Here is a 22,825-nt window from a genome sequence, read left to right as displayed (position 1 = left end):
TATATTAGCTTCTGTGAGGAAAAGTAAGAATCAAAAGAAAAGACCTGTGGTATGATGAATTGGGAGATTGGATTGACATATATACACTAATATGTATAAAATGGATAACTAATAAGAACCTGCTGTATAAAAAAATAAATAAAATAAAATTCAAAAGAAAACAAAAAAAAGGAAAGGCCTGTAATGGTAACTCTGAGCCCACACACAATGAACTTATGTTACAGAGGCACACTTCAACCACAGCCTCCTATACATTTTGTCATATCCAGTTGAGAAGAGATAGGACAAAGAAAAGCTACCCATGAGAACAAAATCAGAGCTGGGAAAGCAGTAGGACCTCACCCAACCTACTCGATCCTGGAAACCTCAATCTTATGATGTATGGACTATTAATATTCCTTCTATTTTACAGATAAGGAAACTGAGATATAGAGATGTTAAGAATCTTACCCAAGAACACACAACTAGTTAAAAAAAATAAAATAGTAAACATACTATAAGGTATCCTGATTCTACGTTTGAATTGTGACTCTAGCACATATGACCTGGGTAAATTTGCACATATTCTTCAACTTTTCTCAAATTGCTTATTTTGGTGTTGTGAAAGTCTCAAGTGATATAATAAATCATGTAGCAACTACATCTGCCACAATTATGATTATAAATGGGCCTAAAAAATGTGACAAGGATTTGCCTTGGGTCATTCATCCCACCAGGTCTCTTAATCTTTACATCTAAGACCATTTGACACACATAATTACAGGATCGACCTCAGTCCAAAGATTAATCTTGTCCTTCACCAGGAAGGATTTAAGAAGTTTTCAATAATTCAGCATCAAGTTCTAACAATTGGATTTAATCCCTGTTCTAAAACTAAGACTCTACCTTATCCCTAGTTCTAACTTCTGCCTCATTCTCTTATACCCTTCCTAGTCCTAAAGATGGACTACATGCCATATGATTGACATATGTTATCACATTTAAACCTCACAACAGTATGAGGTAGGTATTATTACATAACCTATTTCACAGATCAAGAAACTGGATACAGAAAGGTTAAAATGCCCAAGGTCATTTAATAGTGCCAGAATCAGAAGACAAACCTAGGTCAACTGGCTCCAAGGCTATTATTTTTCCTCTATAACAAGTAGTTTTCAAGCTGTGTTCCCAAGCTTCCATGGAGACTCAAGGGCTGCCAGAGGAGACTGAAGAGATAGAAGGGGTATGGCTCAACTCACTTTTACAGATATCTGTATTCTGCTGATTGCCACATACTCTTTGGATGTCATGGAATTCTTTCTTGCGTGCCTGTCTGCCTGGGCTACCTTCTCCTACAACTTAGAGATGAATCTTAACTTAGTCACGCACAACTCAAGACAGACTCTGCTTTAGTAGGTACTTTCCAGTTGCCCCAGCACAGTTTCCATTAAACGTCCACTCCTAGGTCTGCATTAAAATAACAGAGAGTAGTTCTAGAAGTCTAGAAATGGCCACCATTACGTGTAAGTAATTATTATCAACTCTCCTACAGTACGGAAGTAGAGATTAATATAGCTCATATAATCCAAAACAGTGGATCAATTGTCATGAGAATTTTAAGAATACACTTATACTTTAAAATTCATTATTCATAACTATGAAGTAGAGTATTTTAGAATAATCTGCAATATTTTAAGCCAAGTAAAGTCATACTTAAAAAGACCGAAGCTGAAAAGCTACAAAGCTTCCTAAATTTTCTCCCTTGCTCAATTTTATGAACTCTACCCCATGATGTCAGTTCTGAGAGCTGACCATATATCAGGTATGTGATGATAATCATGTATGAAGGCAAAGTACCCTTCTTAATGTAATATTAAAATTAGTATTTTTGATTCTTTTCTCTTGCCTGTATACTCACATACCTTATAATGACACCACACAGAACTGTTTTTGAGGAGGGCTACAATAGAGCCCTCCTCACAAACAGTTGAGAAAAATGACTGAGTTATAACCTGAAATATCAGCAGTGACCTTCACTTTGACGTGAAACCTCTTTATATGTCACCGGCAAAGTACAATAACTATCACTACCTTACAGTATTATGAGTACTCAGTTCCTATTCTTTTAAGCCAGATAACTAAATACCCTGCATATGCTGCTATGGTATTTCTCAAAGTATAGTTCATAGAGTACCTGCATAAGAATCTCCTGAGGCACTATTTGTAAAATGTAGCTACCTGGGCCCCACAAGCAACCTAAGCAATTAAAATTTCTATAAGATCGGAAAATTTGCATTTCTGACAAGCTCACCCAGGCACTGATTTGAAAATCAATTGTATAAATCCATTTAATATGTCCTTACTATTTAAGAATGAGATTGGTTAAGACAAAAACAAAGACCCTTTCTCTATTTTGCCGATATTTAAAATTGCACATATGTGGTGTTTTTTGGTATGTGTCTGAAAAAGTTTAGGAGACAATAATATTGATCATAACACCATCCTCAAAAGCAATACCTCAAAGTAAATTTTCACTTTTTAGAAAGAGCTTTAGGATAGTGTAGTTCTTAACCAATGGTAAATGATAAACTAATTAGTCTTCACTCAATTTAGCAGTCCACACAGTTTATTCAGCAATAGAACAGAAGAGAACTTCCATCATGACAGACATAAGGCAGATACAGGGCAGATCTCTGGGGTACATTCTTTAAGCAGACTAACAAGTGACTTTTTAACATGTGGCAGGCATGATTTGTTGCATACAAACAAACAGCCATTCATTCCTTACTTCCTCCTTCCTAAAAGAGCCCTGATTTTATTAGGGGAGACAATGTGTCCTACCCAGGCAGTGCAACTCCATTCCCCTCTGCCAGGTTTCCCAGGCTCCTTTGTGAATCAAGGATGTAAGGAAAAATCCTTGCTGTAATGAGATGTAAGAAAAAATCTGTGAGGGACTTTTGAGAAAGATCTTCTTCCCAAATAAAAGACACAGACTTGAAAGGAGAAAGCTTTTTGCTCCTTACTTCCAGCCTTGCATTGGGATTGAAATGTCTGGAGCAGCAACAAGCTACATTGTACTCGGTGAGAACTATGAGGACAAAAAGCCAATATGATAAAGATCCCAGAGGGGAAAGATAGAAAGAACCCGGGGCCTTGAGAACATTGTTGAGTTGCTACACGAGCACTGGATTATCTAGAATCTTAAGTGGAATTTTTAAATTGTTCAGTGGCCTCTGAGATGTTTTCAACTGCTTTTTCTAAGTTTCTTAACCTGAACTCTAGTTCCATGATTCTTATGAACACGTGAAGGCCAGAATGAGGCCAATGTCAGGTAAGACCTTCTTAGTTCTAAGAAAAATGCTTCCCCTAAACTGTTCATAATATATATGGAGTCAAGCTGGGTAACTCCTTTTGTCACCTATCTCCTAGGACAGGTACTTTTCCATTGCCAGGGGAGGACATTCTAAGTTCAGTCACCACAAAGACAGGATAGTCTTTGCTCATGTAGAGCCAAGGAGGTGTAGACAGAGGCATTTCTGCATGTTTTTATTGTCACCTATATAGGTGCTGATTGAATGTGATTTCTCTGACAGTGACCAGTTATCGATAACATCATAGCCACACTGAGGATGAGCTAAATAGAGCCAATGATGAATAAATGGTTATATATGAATAAATTTTATATATATATATATATAATTATCACTGATTAATATTTAAGAGGTGGAATTTAGAACAATATAGTTTATTATTAAAATGTCTAGTTGTTTTACTGGAATAATCTAGAATTCAGCTACAAGGATGCTTTCCCACAAAAGTTATCACTAGAATATAATGAAAGTACACACAGTATGGGGCTTCTCCTCCAGGACTACTGTGTCATAATAACGTCAATAATTAGGCTGTGGAGATTTTTAGGAGTAAGCTAATTCCAAAACATAGGAAATATGGATTAGTCAGGTTCTAGATGAACAATCTGGCTTGCAATACTGATTAAATTCATGCTGAAGAAGAGATGCACAGACCCTGGAAGCAGATCCAACAACAATTTAAGCAGTTTCCCAGAGCAGTGACAGTCTGGATCAGATATAGAAAGGAGTCATTTTTCCATCTTCCTTGGGCTACTAGTACAAAACCCTCTAGAGTCTCCATGATTTTGACTGTTTCAGAAGTTATTTGCTTTGGCCAAGTTTTTTGTTCAAGGTTTTGTCTGTTCTGGTCAGGATTAACTGTAATGCAGGGTTAAAACCAGCAACTCTAGAGTCATGTATCCTTTTTCTAACCAGTGGAGGACCCAGAAGAAATGGGTGGCAAGCTTTTTCAAAGGTCCACCTGGTAAGATTTTGGGGAGCCCACTCAAGTGGGAAAGACCAAGGAAGAACAAGGCTTCTATTACCAGGATTATCAGGATAACACTCAGGGCAATAATCAGCTCTGTTAATACGGTCTAAGAATACTTGGTAACATTCATTCTCAACCAGTTCAGTTTGGTACAACCAATGGCCTAGTTCTAAACTAGGGAACCATTGCTGTCCACAGTCAGGGCAATGTGAATTATCTGAGAACATTGGGACCTAGAGAGACAACACAGAAAGCAATGTAACTGTAAGAGGCAACAATGATAAAGAGAAACACCCAAACAACCAGTCCTATTACAGGTTTGGTTTAGCACTTTCTCAGTCCAACCACCATTACTTGGAGAGGGTAAAATTTGGCTTGCACCTCCGTGCAATTCTTCAAGATTTCGTTGTCTATTTTTCACTCACTTGCAACCCAGTCTCTGAACTCAGGGACTGATCCAGTCTATGTTATCCGTCACTTACTAGCAGCACAGATCTCAGAATAGCTCCTTTAAATCCCAGCTTCTCAAGAAAACATAGGGTTCTAGTCTAAGTTAATTATTTTTTCTTGTGTGTTATCAGCTGGTGGTATCATGCAGAGGCATCTGGCTTACTCTGCTTTGCTGGTAAGTTATTATGTCTGCTTGGTGAAACAGAGGAGCTGACAGGTCCAATGGGTCTTTGGTGGGCGCTGGCACTCTTGCCGTTGTAATACACGTACCCAAGTCTTAAGGCCTTGGCACTTTATAGCGATGTAGAGGGGTCAGGAAAACCTGGCAGAGTCCTCTTGAGCGTGGATCCAATGAAGTCTTTCTTGGGAGGACCTTAATCAGGACCCAGTCACAGGGAAGTAGCTGCTGTTGAGTTGGTTGAAGGGTCTGGGAATGCTTCACATACCTGTAAATAATAAAACTTCAGACGACTCATATGGGTTTTGAGTTGCTCACAATATTATTAGAAACATGCATTTGGAAATCATTTGGGTCAGTCAAGGTGGGTGAGAATTGTCTCATGGGTTTCCCCATAACAACTTCATATGGGTTCAAACCAATTTATCTGTTGGGAGTTATTCTTATGCTTGATTGGGCAACAGGGAGGATTTTGGTTCATTTAAGGTTTGTACTAGCTTAATTTTTGTTTTTAGGACTATATATTTCTTTTTCCTACTCCTTTTGCACTTTGGGAATAATAAGGTCTGTATAATCATGTTTAACATGGTAAAACTTTGAGATTTCTTGTCTCTCTTCTGTGAAATGGGTGCCATATATATAGTTCTCCCATAATGGGTGGGATAACGTTAACAATGGTGACAGCCTTCTAAAACAGACTTCAATCCATGCAGGGAAAACTTACAAAATTATTAGATAATATTCTTAATAACTAACCATAGGAAGCTGGATGAAATCCTTTTGAAGGCTGAAAAAGAAACCACAAGGGACATGTCTCATTGCCCACATCTGTCTTTATAGGCTCATATACATTTTAAGTTTAAGAAGGCACTTAAGGCACAGTCCCGAGCTATTCTTGGAAAATATATAGTAAATCAGTTGGAATTTACAGATGCTTTCATCATCTTTGCACTCCTTCATGACACTGACTGTAACAAGTAAACAAGGTAGGGTAGAGCAGGATGTGTGGAACAACTAGACAGGTGCCTAGGGAGCGCCACAGATCACCAGGGCACAATATAGAGTCTGCCTTTCTCCAGTGTTCTTTTGTGAATGCTGAGGCCTGATCCTGTGAGAGCACTAAGGGACACTGGGGAAGATGTGAATGTTAAAACTGTATAAAGATATAGCCTGAAAAGCAGAGGGAGTTATATACCCTTAGCTGTGATCAGCCAAAGCATTTTCCTTACAGACTATCAATAGCAGCTGTGATTCTCAGATTTTAAAATGGCAACTTTAAAAGACAGCTGAAGAGCAGCTTCTGCCAGTGCTGCAACCTGGGGCCGATAGTTTGATGGGAGCTCCGGATGGGGTGGGATAGAATCAGTGTAGATACACTGATGTGTTTTTTGAGGTTAGGTGACAAAGTATGCATGAAGATTACCAATTCAGCTCCTCAGGCAGAGTGAACAGAAAGTAGGGTTCCTGACCTTTGTGTGACAACATAGGGTATAACAGATTTCCCTGAGGGTCTACTGTCAAGAGCCACTACAGTAAAAGTTTCAGTTGTTGAACTGGGAAATCTTGGGTGTCTAGTACATGAAACAAACAGATGATGAATAAAACCCACATGATCGTGGGGTTTATCACAGAAGTTAGTAGTAAAGTTATATGACTAAGTCTGACATTGAAAAGGTATAGAATTTTGGGTTTTTAGAAAGAAAAGGGGAAATTCAATTAAAACCACAACAAGATACTGTATTTCACATCCACCAGACTGGCAAAAATTAACAAGTTTGACAATGTGGGCTCTATATACTCTAGGCAAGACTACCCTCCCCTCGAACTCCACATCTGTTGGCTAAAGCTCCATTCCCTAAGCTCCAAATGCTCCGAATGAAGGATGGCCTTCCCCCAACCTTCATTTCTCCATCTTCAAGAGTTAAGCAAGCACTAGAGCTCCAAGTATTCCTGAATCAAGAGAAATCTAGTGTTCCATATGTTCCAGACAAGACCACCCCTCCCCTCGTCCTCCAAACCACAGTGGGCAAGAGGGGAGTCAAAGCAGGGCTCCAAAGCACTAAATGCTCAGAATAAGATCACCTATTACCAGCCTCCTAACTCATTCCTTCCTGAAAATACTCCTGGCAAGATTCTCGAACTACCCCGCCCCCCCCCTCACCCTCACAAGCTTCACTACCATTATCTGCTTGAAAGCCTGAGGACCAACCAATCTCATCATACTGTACCTCTTTTTATGTCAATCACCACATGCAGCCCAGAGCTTCCTTGTTATACTTCATCCTCTTAGTCTCTAATCCCCATATGGCTCTGAGAGCAGTGAGGTAATATCCCCTCCTCTTCTTTACTTTTTTTTCCCCATAAAACATGTACCATTTTGATATTAAATATTTTAGCTATTTGTCTCTACTAAAACCTAAACTCCAAGAGTAGGGTGTTTTGTTTTTATTTACTGCTGTACGTACCCAATAAACATTTCTTGAATGAATAAATAGCGAGACTATAGAGTAATTTGAATCCTTATACCCTAACACTAGGAGCATAAATTAGTATAAGCACTTTTGGAATTAATTTGGCATTATCAAATAAAGCTGAGGATGTGCATTTCCTGTAACTCAGTAATTCCACTCTCAGGTAACTACCCTAGAGAAAATTACACGTTTATTTAAAAACATGAATAAAAATATTCATGGTAGTTCTTTGTATAACAGCAAAATAACAACCAAAATGCCCAAGACAGTAGAATGGATAAAAAAAATTGAGGTATTCCCACACAGACATAGATGAAACTCAAGAATATAATATTGAGCTGAAATATAAAGAGCAAGTAGCAGAAGAATACACACATACTCACTCTCTTATATAGTTTCCATTTACATAAAGTTTCAATATATTGCTTAGGAATAAATATGCAATAAAGCTAAAAAGAAAAGGATAAGTACAAGGATAACTATTACCTTTGATGGGATAGGGAAGGGAATGGGATCGGGAAAGGCATACAGAGTATTTCAAAGATAATTGTAAACATTTTTTATTTGAAGGTACAAGAATGCATCATAAATCATAATAGTTGGAGGTACAAGAATGCATCATAAATCATAATAGTTTACATAATCTCTATTCAATATTTATTTTTCTACTTCTGTCTTCATTTTTACTTTTTTTAACTTTTAATTTTTATTGGAGTACAGGTGATTTACATGTTGTGTTAGTTTCAGGTGTACAGCAAAGTGGATCAGTTATACATCTACATATATCCACTCTTTTTTAGATTCTTTTCCCAAATAGATCATTACAGAGTACTGAAAAGAGTTAGTTCCCTGTGCTATACAGTAGGTTCTTATTAGTTATCTATTTTATACATAGTAGTGTGTATATGTTAATCCCAATCTCTATTCAATATTTTATAATTAAAAAAAGAAAAGAGTAGAGTGGAAAATAGCAGCAAAACCAACTTTCACACTGTGGACAAGAAGACCAGGAGCAGTTACTCTGCTCAGAGGCAAAGTGGGTGACTGAGGAAAAGAGGAGTCCTACAGAAAGACATGGATCTTTGTTTTTCTCATAATATTGGAAGCAACTATCTCTTCATGGAAATAAAGTAACAGAAAATATATTGTAAATCAACTATACTTCAATTAAAAAAAAATCTCTATGGAAAGAAAAAAGAAATAAGGTAAAAGAGGCTTACCTAATGTTAATTAATGGAATTAATTTTTCCATTAGGCTACCTAATGGAAAAGAAAGTTTATCTTGGCATACTCCATAAAGGCATGCATCTGTGTACAGGACTTTCTTTTTTCATATGGTGCCTTTGTGCAAATTAGAAAACAAGTACCCTCCTTCCAGGCAAGATGAAGCCCAAAGAACCTCACTTGGCCAGATATTCAACAGAAAAACTCCCATCTCTGAAATAATAATACTTTTTTTTTTTTTTTTGGCCGTGCACGGAGCATACCGGTATCTTAGCTCCCGACCAAGGATTGAACCTGCACCCTCTACAGTGGAATTGCAGAGTCTTAACCACTGGACCACCAGGGAAGTCCCCAAGATAATAATACTTAATAACAATAGCTAATACTTATTGAGCGTCACTATCTGTTCTAATACATGTAATACATTTTACATGTATTAACTCATGTAATTCTTACAATAATCCACTCTATAGTTAAAGAAAGAGAGGTTGAGCAACTTGCCCAGAGTCACACAGGTCTTTGTAGAGAAATCAGTATTTGAATTCAAGAAGATTGGTTCCAGAGCCTGTACTCTTAACCACTATAAGATACTGCCTTTCTGAAGCAGTGACTGTTAAGTTTTAGAAAACCCTTTCATAAGCTATTTGCAAAGCTACAGGATACTCTTCAATTGTGCGTATTATATTAAAGTGGGGGTGGGAGAAACTCTCTCCCATAATTTTCCACTTTCACACACAAAAATCCAGGATACGTTTCAGGGAGTCCTAAATCCCCTGAAATTACACATAAAATTTTTTATGTACACATGTGCATTTTTTTCTGGAAAGAGAGTACAGCTGATCCTTGAACAACATGGGGGTTAGGGGTGCCAACCCTCAAGTAATCAAAAATCTGCATGTAACTTACAGTCAGCCCTTCGTATATGCAGTTCCTCTGTAGCCATCGTTCTGCATCCTCAGATTCAATCAACCACAGACCGTGTAGTACTGAAATATTTATTGTTGAAAAAAATCTGCATGTAAGTGGACCCACACAATTCAAACTGTGTTGTTCAAAGGTCAACAGTATACACTTTTAGATTCCCAAAGGAATCTGAAATGGTTCAGAACCATTGAGCATGAATGGTTCCTAATCATTCTACCATCAAAGGCAATTTTTATTCCTGGCACCCCCCTCCCCAGATCTCAATGTGGAAGGATCCCTGAACAACTACCATTCTTGTAATAACTTCGTTTTCTCATTTTATTAATTAGACATGTAGATCTGCCAATCAGAACTTCTAATAAAAACAAGAAAAAAACTAGTGTTAATAGTCCTGATTTAGAAATTTTCAATATTTTAAATTACAGATAATATTCAAAATGCCTATAACATAAAGTCAGAGAGATTTCAGCTATTCTGGATTTGCTTCCTTCCTCAACTCCATTAGCTTAAGTCAAAAGTGGTTGATTTGAGGTAAATGTATGATTACCACTAGGCTTGTAGAAATGCAAAAAATACCTTGGGAACCACCATTACTCAACTGATTATTGTTTAAGTTATTGAGGAAACCACCATGTACTAGGCCCAATGCCAAATTCTATACATACAGAGAGAAAAATCTTACAGAGCTTCCAGATGTCCAGGGAATCCAGATTGGAACCAATGCTTTAGGTAAAGACTACAGGCTTTTCAATGGATATAAAAAGACTGCCTGTAGAGATCACAGGAAATTCAGGAAGGCCCACAGAAGTTGGAATGTCCTTATCTTCAAGCGAACCTTGCAGCCAACAACAGTGGGCAAAAAACAAATTTAAAGGGCTTCCCTACCACATAAATGCTATACAGTCATCTTTCAGTATCAGTGGGGGATTCGTTCCAGGACCACCCACAGATACCAAAATGCACGGACCAGATGGACACTCAAGTCTCTTACATAAAATGGCGTAGTATCTGCATATAACCCACGCACATCCTGCTGTATACTTTAAATCATCTCAAGATTACTTATAATACCTAATATAATGTAAATGCTATGTAAATAGCTGCCAGAGCACAGCAAGTTCAAGTTTCGCTTTTTGGAACTTTCTGAATTTTTTTTCACAAATATTTTCTATCAGATTTTTTTTTTTTTTTTTTTTTGGCTGCGTTGCATGGCTCATGGGATCTTAGTTCCCCGACCAGAAATTGAACCTGGGCCTTGGCAGTGAAAGTGCCAAGTCCTAAGCACTGAACCAACAGGGAACTTCCCAGATCAGACTTTTTGTGTATGAGAACTAAAGCAAATTTAAGATTCTTCCTGCAGATTTATTAGAGGAAAATTTAGAAAATAAGCACTTTAACATCAAAACAGAAAATGCAGTTCTATTTAAACCAGTGAAATTTACACTACTAATGATGGCAGCTTAATACATATTAAATAATTATCATCTCTAAATATTGAGTCTGTATCATTCTTCGCTATTTCCTGAATGGACGTTAGTAAGCTAGCTCAAATCTGCCTCTGATAAACAAAAATTCTCTTGTTCTTTTTATTTATTTATTTATTTGGTTGCACTGGGTCTTAGTTGTGACAGGTGGGCTCCTTAGTTGTGGCATGCATGTGGTATCTAGTTCCCTGACCAGGGATCGAACCTGGGCCCCCTGCATTGGGAGCTCGGAGTCCTATCCACTGTGCCAGAAGGGAAGTCCCTCTTGCTCTTTTTAGTGATAGGATAATATAAGTTTCAGATTGAGTCAGGACTGGGATGACTTCTCCAGGCAAACATATCACTTAAACTTCAGCCTCAGCCAAGTCCTCACATGATATATAAAATCAAAAGAACAGACACATAGAAAAAATATAAATGCTCTAAATTTTCTTGCGTATCCATTTTAAATATTTTCTCCCATGGAATAATTTATTCTAACACTACTCAATAATCAAAACTATTTTTTGTATGAGACAGCTTCTCTGATAAGTTTCATATACGAAGTGAAATCTCAAGAACTTCATATTTCATTAACTAGTTCCGAATTTAGATGTTGGGAGATTAAAGAGTATGAAAAAAAAGAATCACTCTTCTTTTTAAATTCACATAATCTAAAATAATTCTTTGCTTAAAATATATTATGAAAATACATGCTCCTGAAAAACGTTTTCAGCCTGTTTTGTGAGGAACTACTTTTAATTTGGCAAAGTCTTGAGATCACAGAGAGAAGGCACAATCTTCAACACTGTTTAGCACACACACTGTTCCCTCTTACGAAAATAGATAAGCCAAACAAAAAATATGATCTTGAGTCACCCAGAAGTTGAGAAACAGGGAACTCCCTGGCAGTCCAGTGGTTAGGACTCCGAGCTCTCACTGTCAAGGACTTGGGTTCAATCCCTGGTTGGGGAACTAAGATCCCACAAGCCTTGCAGCACAGCCAAAAAAAAAAAAAAATAAAAAAAAAAAAATAAGGAACTGACAAACATAACAGGTGTGTGCTGTGCATTGCTGGCATTCCATAAAGGGGAACAACTGGTTTAGAAATTTACTGGTGTATTTCAATCTACTTTGCCCTAATGGACAAAAGTCCATGGTTCAAATTCTATCTACAGTTTCAATTTAAAACACCAGCAGCCAAACCTTTAGTTAATATGCAGTTTTCAACAGTGAGACCTAGTGCTAAGGTTAGGTATTTCTATACTTGTACCAGCTATTTGTGTCTGTGTTGAAAACTAAGTATCTAAGTCTTGCCCACGCCTCTGCACCATATCCACTGTCATAATATGCCAGGATTATTATTTTCAAGATTTCCCACTCATTTCCCAGTGTTTTCACTAAATAGTACTTATTCCATATTTTTGAAAGGGAGGTTGAGAAAGTACTAAAAACTAGAAACAAAAAGCACTCCACTTACTTTCTTAGGGAACTGTTTCTTATACAGGGACTGGATGCTTGGAGCAGTTCAGAGATAAATTTTTTCTGAGGATAGAAAGTCTTCCTTTCCTTCTTACCCTTCTTACTCCCTCCCAACTCCCTTGATTTGTATTTCAGGTTTAGGCTGACCCACGCAGAGGCAAAAAGCAACACACAAAGATCAAAGAGTTTGCCACGATTTCCAACAGTGGGTGGCATAACTGATTCCCAGTTTTAGCTCAACTCTTCTAATCATCTTTAGTATCTACAGGAAGCCAGCACATTTTTATTAAACGTTTTATTTTGAACTAATTTTAAACTTGTAGAAAAGTTGCAAAAATAGTGCAGAGAGTTCCTTATATCCTTTACCCAGTTTCTCCTAAAGTCAATATCTCATAAAATACAGTTACAAAACCAAGAAATTAACATTGGTACAAGTCAATTAACTAAACTACAGACTGCTCAAATTTTACCCGTTTCTCCACTAATGTCCCTTTTCTGTTCCACAGTCCAATCTGGGATTCCCCCACTGCATTTAGTTGTCAATTCTCCTGAGTCTCCAATCTGTGACAGTTTCTGTCTCTAAATTATCTTTTGTGACCTTTCCTGGTCTTTGTGACCTTGACACTTTTGAAAAAAGTACTGGCCAGTTATTTTGTAGAATGTCCCTCAATTTGTGAGTAAAAAGATAAAGAGTTTATGCATTTTTGGCAAGAATAACACCACAGAAATGATGTTGAGTCCTTCTAAGTGCATCATATCACTGGGGTCATGATGTCTGTATGTCTTATTACTGGTGATGTTAACCTCAATCAGTTGGTTATAACACGGTATCTCCACTGTAAAGTTATTATTTTTCCTTTGTAGCTAATAATTATCTTGGGGAGATACTTTGAGACTATGCAAATACCCTGATTTTCCTCAAACTTTCACCTACCAGTATTATAGGTAGATTTTATCTGCAATAATTACTACGCAGCTGTTTGTCTAATAGTGATTTTCTGTTTCCTTTTTACCATGTTTACTCATTGGAATTCTTCTCTAAGAAAGAGCTGTCCCTTCTTGAATCCTATTTATTTATCAACTATGTCAGTATGGACTCATGGCCACTTACTTTATTCTATGGGTTAAAATCCAGTACTACCATTACTCATTTTATTACTCAGGTTATTCCAACTTTGGCCATCAAGCTCCTTCAAGTTGCTCCTGTGTCCTTTCAACAAGCTCCCAAACCTTTTTGAGCATTTACTTAATTTCAAGCACCACAAGACGTTCCAGGCTCACCTTGTATTTTCCCTGACTTAGACCTGGAATCAAGTACTTCTCAAAAAAAAAAAAAAAAAAAAAATTCTAGTTCCTTTTATCAGAGGATAGTGTTTAAAAACAAGACCTGGGTGCTCATTGCTACTGGGGTTTCACCATGGGGCCAACAATTTGGACAACCCCCACTATTATTTGTTTCCTTACTAAACTCATTAGCTGGAAATCATTAGCATCACCTGGGAACCTATTAGAAATGCAAACTCTTGGGCCCCACCCCAGACCTACCAGACTAGAATCTTTGAGGGTCTGGTGCAGGAATTTGTTTTAACAGGCTCACAAGATGATTCTGATGCTTCCTATAAAATTTAAGAAACACTTACGAAACACTGCTTTAATGAAGAAGAGTTAGCTTTCCATCACTATAAACCCTATGTTTACTATGTTTATCCCTAATAAAAAAAGGGAAAATTTACTTTTTTTTTTTTTTGGAAAATTTACTCTTAATAACTTGTGCATAAATTATATTTTTACTGCCACAACTAATAAAACTATAGGTGAATGCCTCATCTGTTAAGGCACTGAACACTTCCCTACTCTCCTTTGTTTTCCTACAAAATTGTTTTTACATGTGGTGGTCATGGTAGTTATAAAGTACAAATACTGTTACTCTTATACAAAGAAGTTGTAAGTCACCCTGCAGGATCATCTCCTGCCTACATATATGACTCAACATCCATATAGTGAATCTATAAATATGAAATCCTCGCAGCACAGTCCTCTAAAATCAGACTGCCTAGGCCTGAATGACTGCTCCAGCACCTGACTTGGTGAACTCTGCCCTATTTCCCTGGTTTTCTTAACCACAAAATGGAATAACTACCCAGATGAAATAAGCATTATGAGGGTTAAAGTGATAATGTGCAGCACTTACGGCTATGGGGGCACAAAAGAAGTCTCAGGATGTGTTTATTATTATTTGAACTGTTAAGTAAAAGTGCAACTAGACGTTTTATTTTTTGGAATGGGAAAAGCAAGTGGAGACTGTGCTAAAGGAAAGTTGTGCTGTTTCTTCACTAGTAGATCAAAATAAAGGCAGAACCAGAAAGCTCTATTTATATAATTAAAACAAAACCCCCAGAAGTTTACAAATTAATGTTTTAAATTTGCCTTTTTGCAAAAATGTTATTATATTTACATTATGTACACCCATGATCAAGGGCTAAAGAAGAGTATATAAAAATAAAAACAATTTGATTTGTTCAGGTAGTGGAATTTTAAGTGAATTTTCTTCCTTTCTATTTTGATTATCAAAACCATGTGCCGCTTCCTTTAATATTAGTAAAGAAGAAAGTAGTCCAATTAGTAATAACTGGTTCCACTTACTGAGTCCTTAAACCCATTTAATATTCCAAATAACCTTATGACTCTCCACTTTAAAGATGAGGTAATGGGCTCAGAAAGATAAAGCAACCTGCCCAAGCCACAAAGTGACAGAACAGGAATTCAAACTCAGCTCTGACTCTGAAGTCTACGCTCATAACCAATGTTGGAGACATCTTTCTTTATTCACAAATGCTTGATTTGCTGTGCAAAACTTACGATAAAGTATAATCACTATATTGACTTATCTCTTGTGGGACACAGTAGTCATCATAAAATATAGACTATTAATGAAATTTTAACACAATTAAAATTCTAAATGAAAAATGAAAAACAGCATAAAGCAGACAAGGTTTCTCTGAGCAAACTTTCCTTCAGGAAATTCAAGTGGCACTTCAGAGAAATGTGGATTTCCATGGTATACAGTTTAAAATTACCTCCTAGGCAAAAATAAATTATATACAAGACGCTATACATTATTTAAATACCCAATAATCCTCAAATAATTAGCTAAATTCTTGTTACTTTATTTGTTAATTATAGAAGCTCTCAGGCTAGTATTATCTCTACACTAGGAAGAAAAACAAGTGAAGTAGAGCTTCAATGAGTCACTTATGGTTAGATAAACCAGCAGTAAAGCTGGTAATCAAGTTCTGGGCTCTGCATTCAGCATAATAAGCATTACTCAGGAGAGACTCCCAAAGTTTTCACAGCAAATGTCAGTTTTTCAAACTGTTCTAATCCACACAAAGGCTTCCAGGAACAGTTTTAGTTCCTCTACCAGTAAGTTCCTTTTTAAATTAAATTATTTCCCACTGACCATTTATATACTAATCCTGTGCTTGAAAAACAAAACTGATAAATATGGATAACAGCCACAGCCCTAATTCTTAACAGAGACAAGGAAAGGATCTCTCATATAGATCCAAAATAAAGTGTTTTAAAACCTAAAGACAGGTAAAATTGAAACAGTGTGTTGAATCAGATTAAGGTTAACTGATTTCTGGAACTGTGTATAAAGTCTAACAATTAAGTACTACTGATTAAGTAGAGAGTAAACTTTTTTGAAGGAAGCAAAAAGGAGTAAACTTTCTCGAGTATGAAATACAATTGGGAATACATATATAATATGTAATTAATTGGTAATTGCAGGGTCTTACTAAAACTTAAAACTTCGCTCTTTTTAGCACCATTAAGGCTAAAAGGCAGGGGTGGCAAGTGAGGGATGGCGGGGCGGGGGGAGAACACGGACACTATCTTATAAAGATTAAAAAGACGAATGATGAGATCCTGTTAAGCATGAAGGTAAAGGGAGTAATCAACACCTGCACTGGTAGATTTCCCGTTTACATTTGACCCCTATAGGAATTCTGCTTCTCGTCTCAAAGTCCAAACCAAACATTTATTCCCACCTCATTCTGTTTAACGTTTATACGATTCTGTTTCTCTTTTTTCACTCCAAAACAAAAATATACCTCCAACCTACTCCGTTTAAGGTTTTTGCGGTAAGGAGGTGGGGGTGGGGAAGGACCGTTTCTGAAAGATATTTAAAAAGAAGGTATCAGATCAAATATTAAAACATTGAAAAGTTGTATACACATTTTACTTACAAATTCTAGCGGGGTTTTAAATCGTCGACTGTCAATGTCAGGAGAGCCCTTCGAGCGTTCTTTCTGCTCCACAACGCTGGGCTGCACCCCTCGGACGCGGCGGAACAGAACGTCTTCCCGTCCCTGACCACGTGACCGCGACCTCCGCGGGGAGGGTAGGCGCCCGCGGAATGCTGGGACTGGTAGGCGCCGGCCCCTCCTCCCCGCAGGCGGCCAGCGGCCGAGCTGGAGGCTGGAGGCGTGGTGAGTGCAGCGGCAGAACCCCAAGCTTCCCCGCGTTCTCGGGCTGCTACCAGACCCGGAGGCAGGCATCCCTGCAAGACCCTGGAGGACCCTAAGCCCTCATAAAGACCTAAAGTTCATAGGCTCGAAGAACCAATGGAACCAACACAGTGAGAGGCACTAGCCAATGATACTGGCAAGCACCAGTCAGACTTGACTTAGAAGCCGGCCTCTACCATTACGAGGTGCGTCCTCAAACGAGTTGCTTAATCTAAGCCTGAGTTTGCTCTTGTCAAATGCAGACAACGCTACATACATAGTACCTCATAAGGTGGTTGTGAGTAAATGAGCTAATGTACATAACAGTGTCTACTAAACGACATTAGTAAATAATGAATAAAAAATAGCTATTATCTTAATCTATTAATTTTATAAAAATGAAAGTTGAGAGATGGCAAGCAATTTACGCAAGAACACATAATTGGTTAAGGGCAAAGTCAAGTAAGTCTAGGGCTTCCCTGGTGGTGCAGTGGTTGAGAATCTGCCTGCCAGTGCAGGGGACACGGGTTCGAGCCCTGGTCTGGGAAGATCCCACATGCCGCGGAGCAACTGGGCCCGTGAGCCACAGTTACTGAGCCTGCGCGTCTGGAGCCTGTGCCCGGCAACAAGAGAGGCCGCGACAGTGAAAGGCCCGCACACCGCGATGAAGAGTGGCCCCCGCTTGCCGCAACTAGAAAGAGCCCTCGCACAGAAACGAAGACCCAACACAGACAAAAATAAAAAATAAAAATAAAAAAGTCAAGTAAGTCTAAAAGTCCTGTTCCTGACCTGCACCAATTCAACATAAGAGGAAATCTACTCACATAAATCTCACTTCCCCTTATTTTTTCCCATTAACACTCCTGACCAACACACTATTGTACTTATCTGACTCCCATAGAATAAAAAAAAAATAAAGCCTAGAAGGCAGGGAGGGTTGTCTTTTGGTCTCTTCTTTTACTGCTGTATCCCCAGCACCTAGAACAGGGTTTGCCTAGTACATAGCACTAGCTCAATAATTTATTGGATTATTGATTCTTCATGTAACTGATTTTTTGGTGTCTTCACCTCTCAACCATCCTTTTTTGGCAGAAGACACGGGATTTGGAAACATTCTTAGATACTGTTTAATTGACTGCAATTTCTAATTCAACAAAGAATAAGTGGAAGACTTTTCTAGTCACTTCATTTCTAGACATTTTCATTTGTATTAACCGTCTTTAAAATATTTTTTCTATCACTTGTGAGAATGGGGAATAAATGCAGCTAGCTACTGTGTCTTTACTTCCTCTTATTTAATATTTCAATCATCTTTTCCTTATTAAAAATAACGTTTCCTCTTTCTACTAAGATATAATCCCAAAGTTATTTCTCTATCTGATCAAAAGTGTGGATATTATGCACAATGAATTGATAAATGCTTTCTCAGTAAACAGGATTTCTGCTTACCCTAAACAAAAAAACTCATGTACAAAAATTCTTATTATTTTAAAATAAAATGTTTCATAAAAATAGCTGCTTTATTTAGAAATCCAGTGTCAAGAACATTAGATTTCTAGACTTAGGCCTAATAGCTAGGTCCTTAAATTGCCAGCCATTTGACCTGAATTATAATTTTTTGTATATCTGTCTTCCCTAGTATATGGCAAATTCCCTCAGGGTAAAGAACACTCTCATTAACTTAATTCATATATTTATTAAGCATCTATTCTGTGTTTAATAAATATATGAACTAAATTGATGAGTATATTCTTTGTTGTAATCATTTCTTCTCTTGTCCTCTTTTGATTCACTGAATTCCTCTACATATCTCAAACTCCCAAAGTAACTGTTTAACATCTGGAGCTCATGCTTCCTCTCTTGGTATTGGCAGCCCAGCAATTCCCTTATAATAGTAGCTATGAGTCTGTCTCTGTAATGTCACCTCTTTTAGGCCACCCTTGTAGTTTGGAAAACATCTACAGCAGAATATCTGGTTTGACAAGGGTTTACCTTTACCTCCCAGTTAGTGATGAAAGTTGGTATTTGTAAAGTTGCTAAGGTGTGGGAGGCACGTATGGCAGAGCTAGGATTATGTATCCTTATTACCTAGATAAAGAGGGAAAATCCTAAGCAAATATATGTGTTAATGCTAAATTAAAGTTGCCGTTCCTCTGATTTTACTTCATGCTTCTCATGTTTCTTTGAAAACCATTCCTCTTACAAGCATTTTTAATTACAAAATAACACATGTACTGAATATTCAATAACATATAGAACCTCCTGTCCTCTCTTTTTTTAATATGTCCCCCAAAACTAAGTTTTACAATCTGCAACCAAGTTTCTATATAGTCACCTGTCCTGGTAACTGTTTTAAAGAGGCTCTTGATATATGCATTACTGTTCATAATATGAACTTTGTATATTAATACTATGAAGTTTTATATTCTTTAATAATTTCATCTATTACAGGACTTTTACTATTATATGTTAATAATGAGTAATATAATAGGTACCTTATAAAGCATTAGTTAAATAAAAGCCAGGTATTAACCAAGTAACAACACTTTTAAGCATTTTGTCAGAAAAGACTAAGTCCCACGAATCTTCCAAATATATTGTCTAACTCAGGCTGATGAGGGAGAACATGCTTTTAATTTTCCCTTAAGACAAAAGATTTTTTTATAAAGTAGCATCTCCCATGTTGCTATTCCTTCAGTTTCTTTGGTTATATTATATATAGTAAAAAAAAGCTCAGCTAAATGAAGCTCCTAAAAGGCAAAAACCTAGATGATTCTCTAAAGCATGTAATTCCTCTTGTCTGTGGCCAAATTTTTGGACAATTAGTGAAAACATAGAACACCTTAAGATTTCATTAAATTGAAATCTGTGCCCAGTTTGGACAAATGAGTTGCTCAAAAACGTATCTAAAGTGATTTTAAATCCATGAAAGAATAAACAAATACCTTCAAATTTTTCAGGCTCGTTCATTATAATTGCTATCCAAATTGCAACTTTTTACATCTAGTCACTAAAATCAATTACAGAAAGCCGTCCAAGAAGTGTGTGTATATTTGAAGGCAAGATTAATCTTTCTTCAATAATTGTTCAGACTTTATACTAACTTAATTAACACTCCCTCAGTGTGTCTAAATTTGGTTAGATATTTGCAGATTATCCACATCTGCAAATACGGTACACAGAGGTGGAACATATGGCTTTTATCATGCTTTCTTATTCAGTAAACTAAACGCAGGAAAACCCTGTATCAAATGCAGTATATCAAGTCATGCCCAGAATCAAAGTAAAAATAATGGATCACAAGTGAAAATTACAGTGCCGTCATTAAAGTATTTGTTCATTTCCCACTGTCCATAACACAGCACTAGCAAGCTTTCTGAACAGTGCTGCTGGACTAGAGCTTTTATACGAAACCAGGAATAAGACTGCTTGCTATGCGCACATTCTGCAAAAGTTAATCCACCCGAGTATGCCTGTAGATCTGATTTCGTACACTCAACGAGGGACTTAAAACCTAAAAAGTGGTTAAATGCCTTCCCAAGGACCTTGAAACTAAAATTTTCTCCAAGATGACACCTGCAAAAGTATCTTTCTGATCACCCCTGCTAAGGAACACTTGGAAAGGTACGGCGGAGGCAGCAGTCGATCAAAGAGGCTGCGGGAAAACTGCGCAACAGCCTAGGGGTGAGGACCGAAACTTCCCCTCCACTCCGCCTTTCCCAGGGACTCGGTACTGAGGGCCGGGCCGGGCGTCTCCTGCGTGCCGGCAACAGTTGCCAGGAGCAGCTGGCTGAGTACCGGCACTGTGCCCAACCAGTGGGCTCTTCTCCGTCGTCCCCTCCTTCCCTCCCCGAAGGCCGAGGACAGCGACGTCCTCCTCCCTCTTCTCCTCCTCTTTGGTGCCTTCAGCCAGGAGGCGGGAGTGACCCGCGGCAGCTGACCCAGCACAGGCACTGCCTCTCCCACAGCCCTCAGAACACACGATGGGCCCAGAGGCAGGTTTGCAGCACAGCAGCGACGACGCAGGCGGCAGCCCCGGCGACTCTCAACTGCCTCCCTGACCGTCGACACCACTGCCGAACACCCGAAAAGCCATCGCCACCAACGGCAGGAGACTCTAGAGGCCCCCCAAAACACCTTCGCGATCGACTCAAGCTACGTCAACAACTATGGCAGGCGAGGGGTGGCGGGCGGAGCCGGAATGGGAAGGATGGGGGCTGTACGTCACGCCCAGGGCTCCGCTACGGGAGGGGAGGCCCCGGCTCGCCCCTCAAAATGGCGGCGGCAGTGACGCGCCTGCGTATGGAAGTCCTACGCCGTCGCGCCACGGCCGGCGGGAAGTGAGGTTCTCAGAAGAGCCGCCCGAAGTGTATGGCGACTTCGAGCCCCGGGCGGCCAAAGAAAAGGCCCCGGTGGGAAGACAAATTCCGCTAAAAGAGTTCCGGCCCGATTCGGCGAAAGAGGAAGTGAGAGAACGCTCCTATTACCTTCGGTCTCGGCAGCGGAGGCAGCCGCGATTCCAGGAAGCCGAGGAGATGAAGACGCGAAGAGCTACTCGCCCCCAGCAGCAGCAGCAGCAGCAGCAGCAGCAGCACTCACAGCCGCCTCCGCTGCAGCCGTCTCCGGTTACGACCCGGAGAGGATTACGGGACTCCCATTCAGCCGAAGGTGAGGCCGACGGAGGTAAGAGTCTCAGCCCCGAGCCAGGGAGGGAGTGCGGCGAGCGTGCGCGCGCAGACGGTGTGTGCGCCTCGGCCGGGCGTGTGCCTTTCTGGACCTCACCCCCTCGGGGCTTCTCCGCCAGAATGGGCGTGCGACCCCACGCCCGGTCCGCCCAGACCGCTGGCGGGAAAGCGGCAGGGGTGGGGGCAATGGAAGGGAAGGCAGTCGTGCGGAGCGACCTGAGCGGAGCTGGGGAGCCGCGTGCATCCTTGGCCATCAATTTAGGGGTGTCAGGATTGCCTCTTTTCTGCAGGCTTGCACGTTGGGACGGCGAGTTAGGCGGCAGGCGGGACACTGAATCACTCCGGGCTCGGTTTCATATCGGCTCTCTTTGTCCTGCGGATGTTTCTACCAAAGCCACTTCCATTTCCTCCTTTAACTCTCAGAGGCCAGAAGTCCCTAGCTGAGAATTTTGGTTCTCATCTAACCTTCCAGTCTTTTTCCGTCACTACCCAGGTGGGGAGAGAGGGAGGGGAATTTTGTGAGTGGCCGTTTTGAGGACAAGTGTAGTTGATGAATTGATTTGAGACCCCACCCAAATACTTACACCGAAACGGTGTAAGGCAGTTATCCTGAACTTGAAGCTTCCCAGTGCCTGATAAACTTGAGCTGATCGCTCTTTCTAGAGTGTGATGGTCTCTGGCAAAAATTGGCATGTTGGGGACCGTCAATGGTTAAGTAGTAGCCAGACAAAGCAAGACTCTAAATTAGTTTTCGTCTAATGGGCCGCAAGGATACTGACAAGGTGATTGTATAGTTTTAGGAAAGTCACAGATGAATCAACTCCCTTAATCCATCCTCTCCCACCCTGCCCCCTCTCCCCCATCTAACACTGAGTCACAGGTGAAGTTTCCTGTTGGCTCCCCGTAGGGCACCTATGAGGTAAAATCAGGGGATTTGAATCATAATCGGATTACATAGTTAGTGATAGACTTTTGATGGATATGATGAAGAGGAGGTGGATTTTCAGTTTAGAGCAGAGTAATAGGCTGCACATTTACCGGCTAAATAACACATTGTGAAGTGCTGACACATTGGAAGATGTGTTGATTTTGGAAACTATGTTAAAGATAATGTAAA

General features: G+C 39.3%; 3 protein-coding genes across 17 annotated transcripts in view; 1 reads left to right on the top strand and 2 right to left on the bottom strand.

Annotated features, from left to right (window-relative positions):
• The window catches only part of LOC309627881 (torsin-1A-interacting protein 2-like), a 43,184-nt gene extending 21,532 nt beyond the window's left edge, over positions 1-21,652 (bottom strand). The window contains exons 1-2 of one of the 4 annotated variants that reach the window (XM_082390244.1): positions 16,763-16,819; positions 9,550-9,629 (exon numbers count right to left, since the gene is read on the bottom strand). The gene's annotated coding sequence lies outside the window, so the exon portion shown is untranslated. Of the gene's footprint in view, positions 1-5,040; positions 5,178-9,549; positions 9,630-16,762; positions 16,897-21,510 lie in introns of those variants that run through there. The other 3 variants (XM_082390246.1, XM_082390245.1, XM_082390243.1) reach the window with 3 other exon arrangements.
• LOC309634353 (torsin-1A-interacting protein 2) lies at positions 2,588-5,042 on the bottom strand. The gene has a single exon (XM_082404306.1). It carries the CDS (start codon positions 4,545-4,547, stop codon positions 4,152-4,154), a length of 396 nt encoding a protein of 131 aa, XP_082260432.1. The 5' UTR covers positions 4,548-5,042; the 3' UTR covers positions 2,588-4,151.
• Positions 20,936-22,825, top strand: part of TOR1AIP1 (torsin 1A interacting protein 1) — a 45,939-nt gene continuing 44,049 nt past the window's right edge. For 2 of the 12 annotated variants that reach the window (XM_082386861.1, XM_082386864.1), the window contains exon 1: positions 20,936-21,691. In XM_082386861.1, coding sequence (XP_082242987.1) covers positions 21,193-21,691 — 499 coding nt within the window. In that variant the 5' untranslated portion in view covers positions 20,936-21,192. Of the gene's footprint in view, positions 21,707-22,825 lie in introns of all 12 variants that reach the window. The other 10 variants (XM_082386869.1, XM_082386866.1, XM_082386868.1 and 7 more) reach the window with 8 other exon arrangements.

This window comes from Balaenoptera borealis (assembly GCF_965194805.1).
Source record: "Balaenoptera borealis genome assembly, chromosome: 1".
NCBI classification, from domain to species: Eukaryota; Metazoa; Chordata; class Mammalia; order Artiodactyla; family Balaenopteridae; genus Balaenoptera; species Balaenoptera borealis.
Note: the sequence above shows the minus strand (reverse complement) of the source record. Positions and strands in the feature narration are given on the sequence as shown.